The 16,876-nt window shown below is 45.8% G+C and overlaps 1 protein-coding gene across 4 annotated transcripts in view; it reads left to right on the top strand.

Moving 5' to 3' along the window:
* The window catches only part of prrc2a (proline-rich coiled-coil 2A), a 124,252-nt gene that overhangs the window by 73,295 nt on the left and 34,081 nt on the right, over positions 1-16,876 (top strand). For all 4 annotated transcript variants that reach the window (XM_041212504.1, XM_041212503.1, XM_041212505.1 and 1 more), the window contains 6 exons: positions 1,224-3,449; positions 4,231-4,445; positions 7,301-7,449; positions 8,385-8,553; positions 10,078-10,163; positions 13,282-13,518. In XM_041212504.1, the coding sequence (XP_041068438.1) occupies positions 1,224-3,449; positions 4,231-4,445; positions 7,301-7,449; positions 8,385-8,553; positions 10,078-10,163; positions 13,282-13,518 (3,082 nt within the window). The remainder of the gene's footprint in view (positions 1-1,223; positions 3,450-4,230; positions 4,446-7,300; positions 7,450-8,384; positions 8,554-10,077; positions 10,164-13,281; positions 13,519-16,876) is intronic.

Raw genomic sequence — 16,876 nt, 5'->3', positions numbered from 1 at the left:
CCCAAACCTTTGACCATCTGCTTTAATATTTCCCTACGTGGCTCGGTGCCAAAGTTTGTTTGTTAATGGCTCCTTAGTAGCACCTTAGGTTGTTATACTATGTTGAAGACAGCAATTTAATGCAAGTTACGCAAGACAGCGAGTAATGGTAGATGCCAACTTTTGTGGTCAAAGCTCTCAGAAGTAGTACTTTGGCATCAGACACCCTCTAGAACCTCAGTGAACGGCACACTATTAGAGGGACATTACAAACTCTGGGGTAGTGGTGGTGGTTGATGTATCTTCAAGAATGTCTTGTATTGAGACAAGCTGCCCACATCCCTTGACTGTCTTGATGATAAAGCTAGTTCACTTCACCGTGTGGAAGGGACCTCACTGCTTGCCACTGGGTTTGAGAAACTAAATGTGGACATTAACATTGCAATAATTTTCTTTCTAGATTGTAAGGACAATTTAAAGATTCCTTATTCACTGTCAGCTTGTGCAGTTTTAACGGATATTTTCCCTACCCAATTATTCTCATTCAGATAGCTTAGTGGGGAAGGATAGAACTGGAGCCCAATCTTCACACACTTAAAACTTTTTTAATTACAGAGACATGCATTACAAATGTGCACCTCCAACCCCAGCAAACACGGTTTCTCCTATATATAAGGAGCCCAAGTGAATCCCCAGTTGATATCCAGCACCTAGATATAATTAAGCACTCAATTAATTTACAGTTGCCACTGAACCCTGGTTAGAGGTGTCTAAATACAACTTGGTTACTGTATCATTAAGACCAAAGTTAACAGATCCCAGCCAAGACAACAATAGTGGAAGTAGTGAAACGAGATTGGGGACAGTTCACCCAGGCTGTCTGTCTTTGTTGGGAATTGTGAACTTGCAAGGAAGATGAGACTGGGTTAGCTGTGATGTTCAGCGCACGCACAAACTCCCTTTCCAAATTCCAAACAGATTACTGGCACTCCCTGTTTAAGCTCCAATAAATACTGTTCGTTTGGAAGGGCGAGTTCGTCAGCAGTTGTTGAGGTGTCATTTGGGAGGGGTTAGTGCGAGGGAAGCGGCAAGAGTGGGGCAGCAGGCATGTTTAAGTGTATAGTGTCCATGGTGTTATTTTTGATAGTCCAGTAATATCTATTATAAATGGCTATTTGACACTTTATGCAGTTTAACAACTGCAACAATATCTGTTCCTCATTGACTTTTTTTTACACTCACAGAAGTGAAACCCCACCAGTCCGGCACCGAGACAGTGGACCGCCTCAGTCTTTTGTGAGTGGTCTCCAGGTTTCAGAGAGTGGGCCTCGACATGTTCCCCAGATGCAGCGATATCCACTGATCGAACGCATGGATGAGCAGAGACAGACCCCCTGGCAGAATTCCCTGCCCAGTGTTCAGGCAGAGCTGGAACGGGATAGACGGGTAGAGATGCCTTCACAGCTTCAGCATTCACATCCACAGCGCAAGACAGAGCAGGAGTCGATGTCTCTCCGCAGGGAAACTGCTCAACTGCAGCATGAAGATAAAAAGGTAGAATCACTCGTCATGCATGTGTCTCGAGAATCCAGCCAGCTTACCAATACTGTGAAGAAGGCAGGGCCCCACATTCAAGCCCCAGAGGTTCTACAGCACAAGGAAGACCACCCTGTCAAAGAGAACAAGCAGGATGAGAGCAGGAAAGGAGACAAACCCAGCCGTCAGGATGTGCACAGACCTCAGCGGAAGGAATCAAAGACTGAAACCCGTTGGGGTCCGCGACCAGGCAGTAAAAACCGTGATGATATGGGGGACAAACCTGCGCGAAGAGCCGGCCCCATCAAAAAGCCAGTACTGAAAGACATGAAGCGAGAAGACAGCGAGCAGGAAATGGAGAAGGGAAAGCCTTCAGGAGAGAAAGTTACTGTCAAGGGGAAGGACAAGTCACAGGAGTCCAAATTTGAGGCTGACCCATCAAAGCAGGATTCCTCTGCTAGTTTGAAAGCGAGCCAGTCTGGCCCTTCTTTGTCTGCCTCCAATAAGGCTTCGCAAGGTCCCCCCATTTCCAACGTGCAGGATGACAGAGGGAAGGCCAAGTCTTCTGGAAAGGATCAGAGGCCTGAGAAAATGAAACCTTCCAAACCACCTCCAAAGGACTTCAACAGTGGCCCTCCACCCCCTCGGCGGAACAGAGAGCGGGATCATTCGTTTGACCGCAGCTATTCAGGACGGGGCCGGGGCAGAGGGCGAGGTGAATTCTTCTCGCGGGGCAGGGGCTACCGGGGTGCCTACGGCGGCCGGGGAAGAGGTGGCAGGGGCCGCAGCAGAGAATTCCGAGGCTACAGGGAGCCCATGTACAGAACAGAGGAAGGTGGCCCGAAGGGCTCGTTCAGGCCAAGGAACCCCAGTGAGACGCGCAGCGAGGGCTCAGAGTATGAAGAGATTCCCAAGCGACGCCGCCAGAGGGGCTCCGAGACTGGCAGCGAGACTCATGAGAGTGCCAGTGATGTAGCTCACTCCGATAAGGAAGTCTCCTGCAGCTCCAAAGAGGCACCCAAGGAGTTCAGGAATTCGGATCACGGCCGTTCGGACAAGAAGAACAGATCTGAGCCCCCAAAGTTTGGCGATAAAATGCCTCCCCGCTTAAGTGACTCTTCACGTGGCAGGATCTTCACCCCACGCGGAGTTCCGTCTCGGCGAGGTCGGGGAGGTATGCCCCGCGGTGGCGGTGGCCGCCCTCAGCAAGGCGGCTGGGGGCCTCCTTCAAAGATGTCCCCCCCCAAGAAACAGCCTTCCAAAGAGCAGGTGAAAGCCCCAGAAAGCAGAGCCGCTGACATCGCCCCGGGCAAAGAAGTGGAGAAGAGCCTCTCCGAGAAGCCGCCGCCACCGGTCTGCGAGTCCGTCGTACCCGAGGGGCAGCCTCACCGAACAGAGAGACCCCTTGATAAACCGCCGAGGAGGCGGCGTCACGGACGCTCCCAGCAGCAGGACAAGCCGCCACGGTTCCGCCGCCTGAAGCAAGAACGGGAGGTGGCTGCCAGAATGAACGGAGAAAGGAGCCTTTTCCCAGCCGAAGCCTTGCCACCAAACCCGCCTCCCAACCCGCAGACCGAGGAGATCAAGGAGGTCATGCGCAACGCAGCCGGCACCAAATCCCCCGACCTGTCCAACCAGAACTCTGACCAGGCCAACGAAGAATGGGAGACTGCTTCCGAAAGCAGTGACTTCACAGAAAGGCGGGACAAAGATGGCATGTTTGTGAAAAATGCCCCCGGAGGCATCAAGTCAGTCGATCCCAATGCTACTCAGAAGAAGGAATCGTCCAAGCGCAGCTTCTCCAGCCAGAGACCCGGAATGGACCGACAGAATCGGCGTTCAAACCCAGGGGATTCCAGTAGCAAGAGCAACCGAAATAGTGCCGGCTCTGTCAGGAGCGAGAAACGCAACTGGCCCTCTCCAAAGAATAGGAGGTGGGTGAGCTATGGTGTGGGAATTGGGATAAGGGAATCACAGGAAGCTGAAGTTGAGGTTTTTTAAAAAAAAGTCATGATCTTATTGAATTGCAGAGCAGGCCCAACCATTATTCCACACTCCAATTTCTTGCATCCATAACAAATTGTACTTTTGTAACAAATCAAGAATGCAAAATCTAGGGTCTTGGGTATGGATACTGTAGTTGGTCCTGGTTATCTGGGATAGAGAGTAATTGAAGAAATCTGCCAAGATTCCTAGTGTTAATGTCTGTTCAGTGACTCCTGTAAGGAACTACTCATGTAAACTTCAAGTAAGCACAGAATTGCACTTTTCCCTGATCTCCTCTGACTCCCTATCCATCCACCCACCCAACTCCATAATAGAATATTGCTGACATTTAATTGGATAATATTTGAACGAGAGGGCAGTGTGGGGCCAGGGTGTTTGCACAGGACAGTGGGATTCATTTTGGCTTTCTTTAGCAAAAAACTGATGTTGACGTTTTGGGTCAAGCGTTTTGCTCTGTGCTGCAAGATTGTACAGTTCTAAGTGTCTGGCCTGGCACAATACTGGAAGTCGCTGATTGACTGAAACCATATCGTGGTATGAATCAGTGACCTCAGCAATGGGGGACAGGAAGAGATTAATCTGTCTGTACATCACTTAACCTTGTTGACTAGGTGTGAAAATTTATCAGGCTGTTTTAGCTTTCAGTAAGCATATTCAGACAAGGGCATAAGGCTGTACTGTAAAGAGTTTGAACTGTTGTCTTGACAGGCCAGTGGAAGAAAGGACAGCTCCCCTCCCTGCAGCTCTTCCTCAGAATGCAAGTGCAGTGTTCAGAGTGGACAGGATCATCCCCAGCGATTCTGCCGCCATCCAGAAAGCCATTGCAGAAGTCAACAGCCGGCACAAGGATCGCAAGCTGGTGCCCAGCAAAATGAAGGAGAAGAATGACATGCTGACACAGTTCGATCTGAACAATTACGCAAGTATGTCCATAAAAATGTTCTGTAACAGGGTGTGTTGAGACGATGTGTTTTGGTTTGAGTTTATTCTGAACATGTTACTGTCTATCCCTTTGAGAAGGGGGGGGTGGTGAGCCAACACCTTGAACTTCTGTAGTCCACCTGATGCAGGTGGTATAAGGTAGGAAAATCCAGGATTTTGACCCACAGTGGAGGAATAGGGATATAGTTCCAAGTCAGAATGGTGAGTGGCTTCGAGGGGAACTTGCAGGTGGTGGTATACCCATACATCTGCTACCCTTGTATTTCTATGCGGTGGAGGCCGTGGGTTTGGAAGGTGCTGTTAAAGGATGTATGCTGAGTTGCTGCAGTGTGTCATAGATGGTACACGCTGGTGGAGGAGGGAGTGAATGTTTTAAGGTGGTGGTTGGGGTGCTGATCAAGTGGGCTGCTTTGTCCTGGATAGTGTCAAGCTTCTTGAGTGCTGTTAGAGCTGCACTCAAACAGGCAAGTGGAGAGTATTCCATCATACTCCTGACCTGTGCCTTGTAGTTGGTGGACATGTTTTGGGGAGTCAGAAGTTGAGTTACTCTGCAGAATTCCCAGTCTTTGACCTCTTGTAGGCACAGTATATGGCTGGTCCAATTAAGTTTCTGGTAACCTCCAGGATGTTGATGTTGGGGGATTCAGCGATGATAATACCTTTGAACTTTAGGGGGAGATGATTAAGTTCTCTCTTGGTGGAGATGGTCATTGCCTGGTGAGCACATGAAACTTTCACTTGATGGAACAAACCTAAATTCTATTTGGTAAATGGTTGGTGATTCACATTTGATGATTTGTTAATACATCATTTAAAATCTTCAGTGGCTGCGTAAGATGCTGCGGTGCATGGAACTTAGCCATACAGATGAGGAAAAGTCTCAAGTTTGGCTTCGAGTTCTGTGGTGAGTTAGCTGATTTCAGCCAGGATGCTGGTTTCCGAAACCCTGGGTATAAAGTTGGGCGAGGGTCCCCAAAAAGGGGTTGGCATTTCTAGGAAGAAACTAAAGAGGAAAAGAAAAGGTTTTGCCTGTAGAATAGGGTGGCTGGTTGATTTTTATTATTTGTGGCTTACTCCTTGAGGAGTGACAGAACGGGAATTGTTCACCACAGTGCTACTGTCTCCTATCTGTGTTCAATTATCAGAACTACACTCTTGTAGTTATCTGACCCCACGACAAGATTACAATCCTGTGTAGGCCCTAACAACAATCCAGCAATAGTACTAAAGACTTAGTCTCCAGGACTATCTGCGCCTATAGCCAAGCTGTTCCAGCTGCAACACTGGCATCTACGCAGCAATGTGGAAAATTGCCCAGGTATGTCCTGCCAAAAAACAGGACAAATCCAACCTGGCCTATTACTGCCCCAGCATTCCACTCTGGATCATCAGCGAAGTGATGGAAGCGGTTGTCGACACCACTATCAAGCATCAGTTGCCTGCTCAGTGACGCACAGTTTGGGCTCTTCAAGGGCCACTCAGCTCCTGACCTCATGACAGCCTTGAGCCAAACATGGATGAGCAGATCAGGCTTCTGCTGTTTCTGCATTGATAGCACTCTCATTAAGAGCTGTGTTCAGATAAGATCCTGATATTTTTCCTGGCTGTATCTTGTGGTCCACAGGTTGAACCTGAATGATATTAAATGCAGCTTTGCATTCTTGTAACACATTGTGTGATTATTTTGAAATGCTTCAATCACTTACTTCTGAAGCTGTTATCTTAGGCAAATGCAGAAAGCATTCTGTAGCATCATAAGTCACAAGCAGCACAAGGACTCTGGGTAAACTACTTGCTCTCCTTCCATGTTCAAGTACATTGAACAACACTACACTAGAAATTCAGCTTGGGTTATATAATGAAATGCTGAAACATAGAAGGACTCTTTCAAAAAGCAATATAGTTAGCCTCACTCCCCAGTTCTTTCCCCAGGGTTGGAGGGGTGGGGGTTACACCATTTTAGTCATACTGACTCCAGTCAGTTTAACTTTGAAGTGTAAAGTCTAGAATGCTGCAAGTTTTTTCATTCTACTCTGGAAGAAAGAGTCTTTTGACATTGTTGATAATGTGGACAGTGGCAGCAGTATGTACCGATTACAAAATGCACTGCAGCAAACAAGGCTCCTTTGACAGCACCTTCCAAACCTGTGACTGTACCACCTAGTAGGACAAGGATAGCAGGTGCATGGGAACACCACCACTAAGCTCCCCTCCAAGCCACACATCATCTGATTTGGAATTATATCACCGTTCCTTCACTGTTGCTGGGTCAAAATTGTGGGACTCTGGATGGACCCGCACCAGATGCACTGTAGCAGTTCATAATAGCAGCTTACCACCACCTTTTCAAGGGCTGTAAGGGTTGGAAAATAAAAGCTGGCCTTGCCCGCAACAATCACATCCTGTGAAACAATAAAATAAAGCCACAATCAAATTGCAGTGAGGCCCCACAAACAGCCATGAGATAAGTAACCAGACAACCTGTGTTAATGCTGTTGGTTTGAGGGGTGACTGTTCACACTGGGGGAACTCCCCTGCTCTTTTCACATTGCGTTGGGATCTTTCATGCACTGTCACAGCACTTCAGATGCTGCAGCTCCTTCTCAGTGCTGCAATGAAATGTCAGCTGACATTATATGCTCAAGCCTATGAAGAAGCTAACTATGATTTTTGGAGTGAGGTAATGGTAACCTGTATGTCAATTTTAAGTGTGTTTTGAGTCTCTGTTTGCCTCCCCAATATAATTTTCTATTTCATGGAACAGCTCAGAAAGAGGCCATTCGACCCATTAAATATGCAGGATTTGGTTTAAAAACAATCTTTTCTCTTGTTTTAGGTGTGGTGATTATTGATGATCACCCAGCAGTTTCTGCAGATGATGAGTCCATATCTCCCTTAAATGACGGCTTCACCCGTGTTCTTTCAAAGCGACAGAAGAGAATCCTGGACGATGAGCGCCGCAAAAAGGAAGAGCATCTGCTGCAGGTAACTGCACTAAGGCAAACTCAGGTCAGGAGCACAGTGCATGTTTAAAAATTATTCTGGAGAACTGATGGTGAGCAAACATGATGAAGCCACAGGATAGTCTCATTGCTGCGGGCAGGGTGAATGCAATCAGTTATGTTGCCTGCTTGAGTCTGTGATGAGCAGAGTATATATGCGGAAGATGGCTAAGGACAAGATCATGCTTGGCTTAATATTCTCCATGGGGTAGCAGTATTGGCACTCCTATCCAATAGAATCAGGGATACAGAAAAAGAGGGCACAAAATCAAGGGGGTGCAAGAATCTAATTATTGATATATTTGTGCAGAGTTTGAAGGCAGTTGTAATAAATGACCTCGCTATCTGAGCGTTGTTGCTCTTGGGTCTATAATCCAGTCAATGCACATATTGGTGCTGATTGCCATGGAGTTAGTAAACTATTTCAGCAAGGCAACAAATCTGCCAGGTTTTACTTGATGCTGCCTTTTTGTACCGGGTACCCGCAGAGGAAAATTGGCAGTGACATCTATGGCTAAAAGGGTTAGGAAGCTATAGAGAAATTGAAGTACAGCTGCATTTAATGAAAAGAAATTAAATGTAGCTGCTCATTGCCCCCTTCTTTCTCTCTTCTCTCCCCCCCCCCCCACCCAACCCAAGTAGACTGCTTGGACCTTCTGGTTGAATGTGGCACTGACAGATAACAAAACAAGTGGGAAACGGTGCTTGTAGAACCTGAAACCCTGTGAGCAGAGGCCATTTGCTGTTTTTGCCGTCTGCTACATGTCAATGAGATGAAAGGCCTATGACTGCGAGCTGACTTTGGGAGGTGGAGAGGGAAGTGGCCCAGCACTAAGGCAATGTATTCTGAGTCATATGTGTTGGGTAGCTTATGGTGTGTGATTCTTCCTAATGCATGATGTACTTTTCATTCACCAGAAGGCTGGTAAAATTTGTGCAATGGATCCTCTGCATCCTTCATTACCCGGCTTCCCCAAAAAGCAGTCGAAGAAGGTGACTCTTTCAAACATCGAGTCTGAAGAGAGCTGCAAGGGTCAAACTAATGCAGCTGATCTGGGAACCCAGATTTGGAACAGCACACGTTCTGGTATGTGTCTCCGTATTGTAAACAAGAAGGTAACATGCATGTGTGGATGTGAAATTTAAAATTTTTTTTCTTTACAATCAAAACTTCTCCTGTGGTACATGTGTAAACCTGTAAGTAATTGAAACTCTGACGAGGGAAAGTACCATAAAAGTAGGGCAAGTTATTTATCAGTACATAACACCTGCACATCATGTTGCAAGAAATGCCTTTGCTTCCAAGCAGAGCTTTAATTCTGGCTGCAGTTTTTCATTAAAATATCTCGGGCACATTACCAATCGCCTTGCCCCACATGTGACAAAAAAAAGTATGGAAAATAATTAATACTAACCTAGTTAAAACAGCTGTAGGAGATCTCCAGGTTCCTGCCTTGTGGTTGGGTCAATAAATCATGAGCCAGAGTTTCAGTTCCTCATAACAATTGAATTAATCCTGTTGGCAAGTGGACATGTGTGAATTATAGATGAGGATAAACTGGGTTTGATCATGATGGCCCCCATCCAATAACCTTCAACATTTGTTGCCTCCACTCCTGCTTGAATAATATTGCCAGGAGCTGTGTACACTGATGGATTGACAGCCCAGCATGTGTCTGAATGTTCAAGAAAAGTGTAATATTGTTTTTTTTTAAAAATAGGGATCTTTGCAGCATTTCTACAGTTGGGTGTTTTAATCTTCCTGATGTTCTCAGTCAAATTTTTGGATCCAATAGAGGTTTACATTCCAGGAGCAAACCATTTGACTGTATTTCCTGTCCTTACAATTCAAAATGCAATGCACTTGAGTGCGGTTGGGAATTTAATTTTACAGGGAAAATTAGGTTGTCATCTCTGAGTCAGTGGGGAGCCTCTGAGTCAGATGGTTGTGTGCTCACATCCCATTCCAGAAATTTGGGCTCCAAATCTCGGCTTTCAGATGAGTTGTTAAACTGAGGACCTGTAAAAGATCTCTAAGCTATTTTAGAGATGAGATGGTGAGTTTCCCCCAGTGCCCCTCAACCAAAATCACTATATAAAATAGATTATCTGGTCGTCATTACATTTGCTGTTTGTGGAATTTGCTGTATGCAAATTTAGCAGCTGTGTTGCAAGAGTAACTGCACTTCCAAAATAACTTAATTGGCTGTGAAGCACTTTGGGATGTCCTGGGGTTATGAAAGTGTTGTATAAATTTCTTTATAGTGAGTCTTATACGCACTCCTTTGGTGATCCAAGTACTGGATACTTGGCGCCAGTGGCTACAGCTGACTCCCAATTAGAAGATGGAGTTCAGTTCCAACAAGGGCTTAATTCACCCAGAAACTTCAATGTTGTCCACATCAAAGACCCTTCCCGACCTGATAATCAAGCCCACTGCATGGAAAGGTTATATCTAAGATGCATAAAAATGGTTCAACACAGCAATCAAGAAAAAACAGAAGCCCCCAACTGGGCTGGGTTGGGTTGGGGGTGATGGAGTGTGTGTGGTTTTGCTCTCGATACTGAATGGTTTCAACTGTTTAAAAAAAAATGTTTTCCAATCTTGCAGTTGGCTCCCTGACTCCTCCAGCAGCCTCCGGTCTGGATACTTGGATCAAACCTCTAAATGTCTTTGCAGAGGCAGCCAGTGCTGAGGTAAGAAACGTTCCCCAGGCACTTGCAGTCAGCGTGCTCCAGTTGCCTTATTCTACTAAGAGGTATTTATTTCTGGAGTAATCTGCAGGTGCAAGCATGTAGCTGTATTTTCTGCAACCTGTCTGTTTGACAGGCCAAGGTAGACAGTGAAGCACTGGCAATGGACATCATCTTCATTACTTAAGTGGAGCTAGTTAGCATTTGCCTTGTTAGTAGTTCAAGCTCCAGTTACCAGAAATATCTAGAAGAAAGCACAGTGGCACATGGGTGTCCCTGGGGGGCAAGCTGTGCAATAGTTCTCCAAATTACAGGTCTATCTTCTCCTCCCCTCCCTCAAATCCACTTGTTTAGGTACATCTCAAAACTCCCCAACCCCCTGCCTCCCCTGTAGTTGCAAACACTCTGGATCACAGACATACAAAGCAAGTGCTTAACAATGTTTCATTGCTTCTCTCAACAACTCGAATGGATTAGGTAACAGCCATTTAAAGCAGAAGGGACCACATTTGTTTCTCTCCACTCCCTGGTTCATTTCTTGCAACTTCCCACCACCATGCCCAGTCCCTCAACTTCCCAAAGTCACTGGTGAATTAGTTGAAATAAAAACAAGAAATGCTGGAAACACTCAACAGGTCAGGCAGCATTTGTGCAGAGATAAACCGAGTTAACTTTTCAGGTGCCTGGGAAACTTTAAAGGTGTAAGGGGTTTTAACCAAATGGGGGTGGGGCGGACAAAAGAGCAAAAGGGAAGATCTGTGATCGGTTGTAGAGCCGGAAAGATTAATTGACAAAAATGTTGGTGGTGCAAAACTAAGGGAGGAGGAATTTTTCAAGTGAACAAACAACAGATGTGTCTGTAGGAGGTGTAATAACAGAATCATGAATAGCTGCTGTCCAAAAGAAAAAAGAAGCAAGAGATCAAAACTAGCAAAGGGGAAACAAAATAGGGGTGGTAGTTATAGTCTGAAATTGTTGAACTCACCAGACAATAACAGCACTACCCTTGTTAGCAGGTTGGATGACAATGTTGGGGTTAAACCCCTGATAATATGATCCACTCCTCACCCCATGTGACTCTTTTCCACGGCACCTTCCTGTGGAAGCACACCTGTCCTTTTACCTCCTCCCATCTCACCATTCCAGGTCTCAAACACTTGTTCCAGGTGAAACAGCAATTTACTTTGGTTTATTTTAGTACACTGCATTCGCTGCTCACAAATACGGCCACCTTTACCTTGGGTAAACGTAGACTGGGTGACTGCAAGTGTGAACCCTCCAGCTTCTAATTATCCACTTTGATCCCACACTGACCCCTCTGTACTCAACCTCCTGCACTATTCCAGTGAAGCTCAATGGAAGCTTGAGGAACAGCACCACCTCTTTCACTTAGGCATTTTACAGCTTTCCAGATTCAACCCTGAGTTTAACAATTGTAGACTGTAATCTCTGCCCCTGTTTTGTTTTCTTTTTCTTTGCCTGTTTTGCTTTCACTAACCTTTCACTCTGCTTTCTGATGGCCACAGTTCAAGATTCTGCCTTTCACACCTCCTCCAGGTAAACCTTTTTGTTCACTTGTCGTTTTACCAATCCCTTTTGGCTTTGCATCAACAACCCTTTTGTCATTTAATCTCTCCTGCCTCCCCACCCTTCCCCGTTTCCTTGTTTAAAACCTATTAAATCTTTAACTTAGAGTCATAGAGGTCTACAGCACAGAAGAAGGTCCTTCGGCCCATTGAGTCTGCACCAGTTAAACAAGCAACTATTCTAATCCCATTTTCCAGCACTAGACCCATAGCCTTGTATGCCATGGCATCGCAAGTGCACATTCAAATACTACTTAAATGTTGTGAGGGTTTCTGCCTCTACCACCCTTTCAGGCTGTGAGTTCCAGATTCCCACTACCCTCTGGGTGAAAAAATTCTTCCTCACACCCCCTCTAAACCTCCTACCCCTTACCTTAAATGTATGCCCCCTGGTTATTGATCCCTCCACCAAGGAGAAAAGTTCCTTCTTGTCTACTCTATCTGTGCCCCTCATAATTTTATACACCTCAATCATGTACAACCTCCACCACCCCCCCCACCCCAACCTTCCAATCTCCCCTCATAACTAAAACTCAGCCCAGGCAACATCCTGGTAAATCTCCTCTGCACACTCTCTCTAGTGCAATCATATCCTTCCTATAATGTGGATTCCAGAACTGCACGCAATACTCTAGCTGTGGGCCTAATCAGAATTTTATACAGTTCCAACATAACCTCCCTGCTCTTATATTCTGTGCCTCAGCTAATAAAGGCAAGTATCCCATATGCCACCTTAACCACCTTATCTACCTGTCCCGCTACCTTAAGGAACTGGTGGACAAGTGCACCAAGATTCCTCTGATCCTACTTCCAAGGGTCCCACCATTCATCGTGTATTCCCGTGCCTTGTTTGTCAGTTTGCCTTGTTTTCCCAGTTCTGATGAAAGATCATCCATCTGAAACATTAATTCTGTTTTTCTCTCCACGGATGTTGCCAGACCGGTTGAGTATTTCCAGCATTTTCTGTTTATATTTTGGATTTGTGACACCTGCAGTTTTTTTTGCTTATATTGTAAATTAGCTGGTCTTGGCTGAGGTGGCAGTGCAAATGTACTTCATTTGGTCCCTCTGATTAGAGGGAGGAAATTGGCCAGGATTCCTGCTTCTTGGTCGTTTATTCAATGACCAATGCTGCAAAGTTTGGATGTCATGGAAACAGGTTGAAGTTCCCCCATTTCCTCCTCCCCTCCCAACTCTCCTCTAAAGGTTGAATCGCCTGCTGACTCTCGCTGTGTAAGCTCACACACAATGGTCACTTGAGAAAGGTATTGGAGAGCAATTGGCATCCCTGGAATGATATTCCCACAAGGACCTGACTTATTCGGGAAGTGAGGAGAGATTGATTTACGTTGAGAAATACTGTCCCAGTCTTTGAAGGGTTAATTAACTTCGTAAGTGGGAGTGAAACTACTGGTTGTGATTTACAGTTGCTTAGGAAGAAGGTAATGAGTTAATGCCTTACATTTTAGAAGGACAGTGTAGTTTATGTATTTTGATTAAACTGCAGCGTGTATGTCTCTGCCCTTTGTTTCAAGGCCAGCCAGACTGACAGTGGGGTGGATTTGAGCAGCGACTGTCAGGTCTCATCAACCAGTTCCTCGCAGCGTAGTTCTCCAGCCAGCAGCCTGAAAACAGAAACCGGGGAGCGTGTCGGGCTTATTAACCGGATCAGCACAAAAGTGGTCGAGATTCGATCGGCAGAAAACCAGCTCCCAGAACCCAAAGAGCAGAGACAGAGACCTGCTAGGTCAGGAGCACTGAAAGAAAATAAGGTATAGCACTTGCTGTCATGACAGCCTCTATAATCACCTTGGCTGCTACACAACACCTCTCCTGAATGCACGTATTCTACTGATTACCAGTCACTTCTGGTAGTGTCCTTGCTTTTCTTTCCTACCCCTCCCTGCCTGCCCCTCCATTCCCATTCTCAGTAGCCATTCTTCATTTGTGATCCTAAACAGTGAGCTTCAGCAGGCGAATTGCTTCTGAGAGGGAATTCCAGCCCTTCTGATGCTGTTACCAATAGCCTGGGTGTGTGCACACAAGTGCATCATGGAAGCACTCTATTTACTTTCAGGTCGGGGTCTTTGGAGAGTAATTTAAAGTAAGAATTTTGACCAATTTGTTCCAGTGCTGCCCTGCTCTTTCCCCGGCAGACTGCATTCAAACACTGGGCTTTCTGATTTGTGTGATGCAGGGCAATGTTTTTTTTAAAAAAAGCTTCCACAGTATTGAAAGTTGAACCTCATTAACCATAGGGTCTGAAGGACTATTAATGTGACACCTTGGGTTTTAGATTGTTGCAAAGCAAGCACATGGACTATTGATCTACAGAAGTCACTATGTATCCTCACATTTAAGAAGTATTTAGGTGAGCACTTGAAATGCCATTGCTTGCAGGGCTACGGGCCAAGTGCTGGAAAATGGGATTAGATAGGTGCTTGATGGCTGTCATGGACCCGATGGGCCTGTTTCTGTGCTGTCTAACTGACTATAGTGGAAGGGTTGTTAACTGCTGATCCTCCAACATTTCTTGTCTTCGTTTAAAATCCCTTCATGGCCATGATTCTCCTATCTTTGCAACTTCTCTCAGCACCCTCACCACCACCCCACCGCCCCCAAATATTCTCCATTCTCTGGTGCCTTGTGCATCTTCATCTCCTCCTCCTTTAACATTGCCAGCTGTGCTTTCTGCTGCCAGAGCCCAGTAAACTGGGCATTCCCTCCCTGAACCCATCTTCTCCCTCTCCACACCCTACTTAAAAACCTACTTCTTCTGACAATTTTTGGTCGTACTTCCCCTACCTCCCATAACTACTTAGTTGGCTTGATGTCCAGCTTGGGGAGTTTTTCTACGTTAAAGGTGATCTAAATGAGCTTGGAACTGCATGAACTCCTTTAGTCTGATGGATCAGCTAATAAAGGCAAATGATGCTCCAGTGAGAATTCTAGATGTGTGGGCATTGAAGAAGCAGTATGTGCAGCAGAAGGTGATTTTTATTCATGGGTGGAGGGAGATGGTGAGGAGTAACAACAATTATAATGAAGATCAGTCTCCCAAGGATAAATAACGGAGTAATTGTGGTTTTTTAGTTAATCCAAATTCACACTGTTAATCTTCTGACTATATGGCCTTAGCTGTAAGTTTGAGTTGTGCCCCATTAGGAGTTTTTTTTAATATTTGAGAATTGTGTCGATTAAATGTGGTTTGGACTTGGGCTGTGGTGAAATTGGAAGAGACACAAGTTTAGCACTGCCCAGACTTTAACCCCTCCAATCTCCTTGAACTTGAGAATTTTTCTTGGCCCTAAATAGGAGCAAGTTTAAAAGGAACATGTTGTCGAAATGATAGTTCAGATCTCCGTAGCAAATAAGGATCAATTTCAAGCCCACCCATAAATAGCCTAATGGCCTGAGCATGTTCTTCCTAACTACTTCTGGAAAGTAGGTTTCAAATACAGCTCTTTGTAGGGATATTGGTGTTAATGCTTTGTCGCTCACAACCCTGCTGGTGAAGTCCATCTGTACATTGATGCATTTTATATTCCATGCTGAGTTGGTCAGATGCCAAAAGCTGAAGTACAGCTGACTCTGCCTATCAAAGATACATAATCATATGACCAGTCTAGCAGCAAAGTACTGTTGAGTGGTGGAGTACACTGGTGTAGCTAATGAGCTTCCAGGATTAGTGAATACATTTTCTCATTTGGCGAAGTCTTAGGATAGATAATGGAAAGAGATGAATCCAGCTGATGCCTGCTGTGATTGGATTTTTATTTTCCTCTTTCAGTATTCTCCTCTCTGCTCCCGAGGGTGCTTACTTATACTGTTGACGCTGCTCAATGGCCACCAGAACTTGCCTGGTAACTTGGATAATAATCCATCTTGATCTGAGTACATTGTGGGCAGGACGTTGTCATGGTGGTGAAGTAAAACCTGATTCCACCCTGCTCCAGTTTCTGTGCACGTGCCGCACCCTCTTTTTATCGCAGGGTTACTTCACAGTGGACGTGCTGGCTGATCTTTCTCCACCGAGCCAGTCCAGGTGTCACTGGCGCTGATTGTCGCGCATCACTAATTCTCCAGAAGTAGCAACCATCCTTAATGTTGACTAAGCTGGTTTCTGTAAGGGATGTAACACATATTACCAACCTGAAGACAGGCATAGTGCCGCTGGACCTCTCAGCTATGACACACTGGCCTGCTCCTAAAGCTATTCAGAATGCTTCCATTCTGGGTCAGGAAAGCTATTGAAACACTCCTTTGGCAACAGATATCAGGGTCCAGGAGAAGCGCTTGTTTGGAGTCATACCTGACATAGAGGAAGATGGTTGTGGTTGTTGGGTGGTCAATCTTCTCAGCTCCAGGACATCGCTGCAGGAGTTTCTCAGGGTAGTGTCCTAGGCCCAGCCATCTTCAGCTGCTTCATCAATGACCTTCCTTCCATCATAAGGTCAGAAGTGGGGATGTTTGCTGATGATTGACAATGTTCAATAGCATTCGTGACTCCTCAGACACTGAAGCAGTCCATGTCCAAATGCAGCAAGACTTGGACGATATCCAGGCTTGGGCTGACAAGCAGCAAGTAACATTCATGCCACACAAGTGCAAGGCAATAACCATCCCCAAAAGAGACAATCTAACCCTGACCCCATGACATTTCAATGGCATTACCATTGCTGAATCCACCTCTATCAACGTCCTGGGGATTACCATTGACCAGAAACTGAACTAAACTAGCCATATAAATTCTGTGGCTACAAGAGAAGTTCAGAGGCTAGAAATCGTGCAGCGAGTAACTTGCCTCCTGATTCCCCTAAGCCTATCCGCCATCTACGAGGCATAAGTCAGTAGGGTCTTGGAATACTCCCCACTTGCCAGGATGAGTGCAACTCTGACAACATTTGAAACTTGACAGCATTCAGGACAAAGCAGCCTGCTTGATTGGCACTCCATCCAAAAACACTCACTCCCTTCACCACTGATGCACAGTGGCAGCAGTGTACACCATCTACAAGATGCACTGCTGGAACTCACCAAGGCTCCTTGCACAGCATCTTCTAAACCCACGACCTCTACCATCTAGAAGGACAAGGGCAGCAGACACATGAGAGCGCCACCGCCTGGAAG

Source organism: Carcharodon carcharias, chromosome 19 (genome assembly GCF_017639515.1).
Source record: "Carcharodon carcharias isolate sCarCar2 chromosome 19, sCarCar2.pri, whole genome shotgun sequence".
NCBI classification, from domain to species: domain Eukaryota; kingdom Metazoa; phylum Chordata; class Chondrichthyes; order Lamniformes; family Lamnidae; genus Carcharodon; species Carcharodon carcharias.
This window is presented reverse-complemented; position numbering and strand designations above follow the sequence as displayed.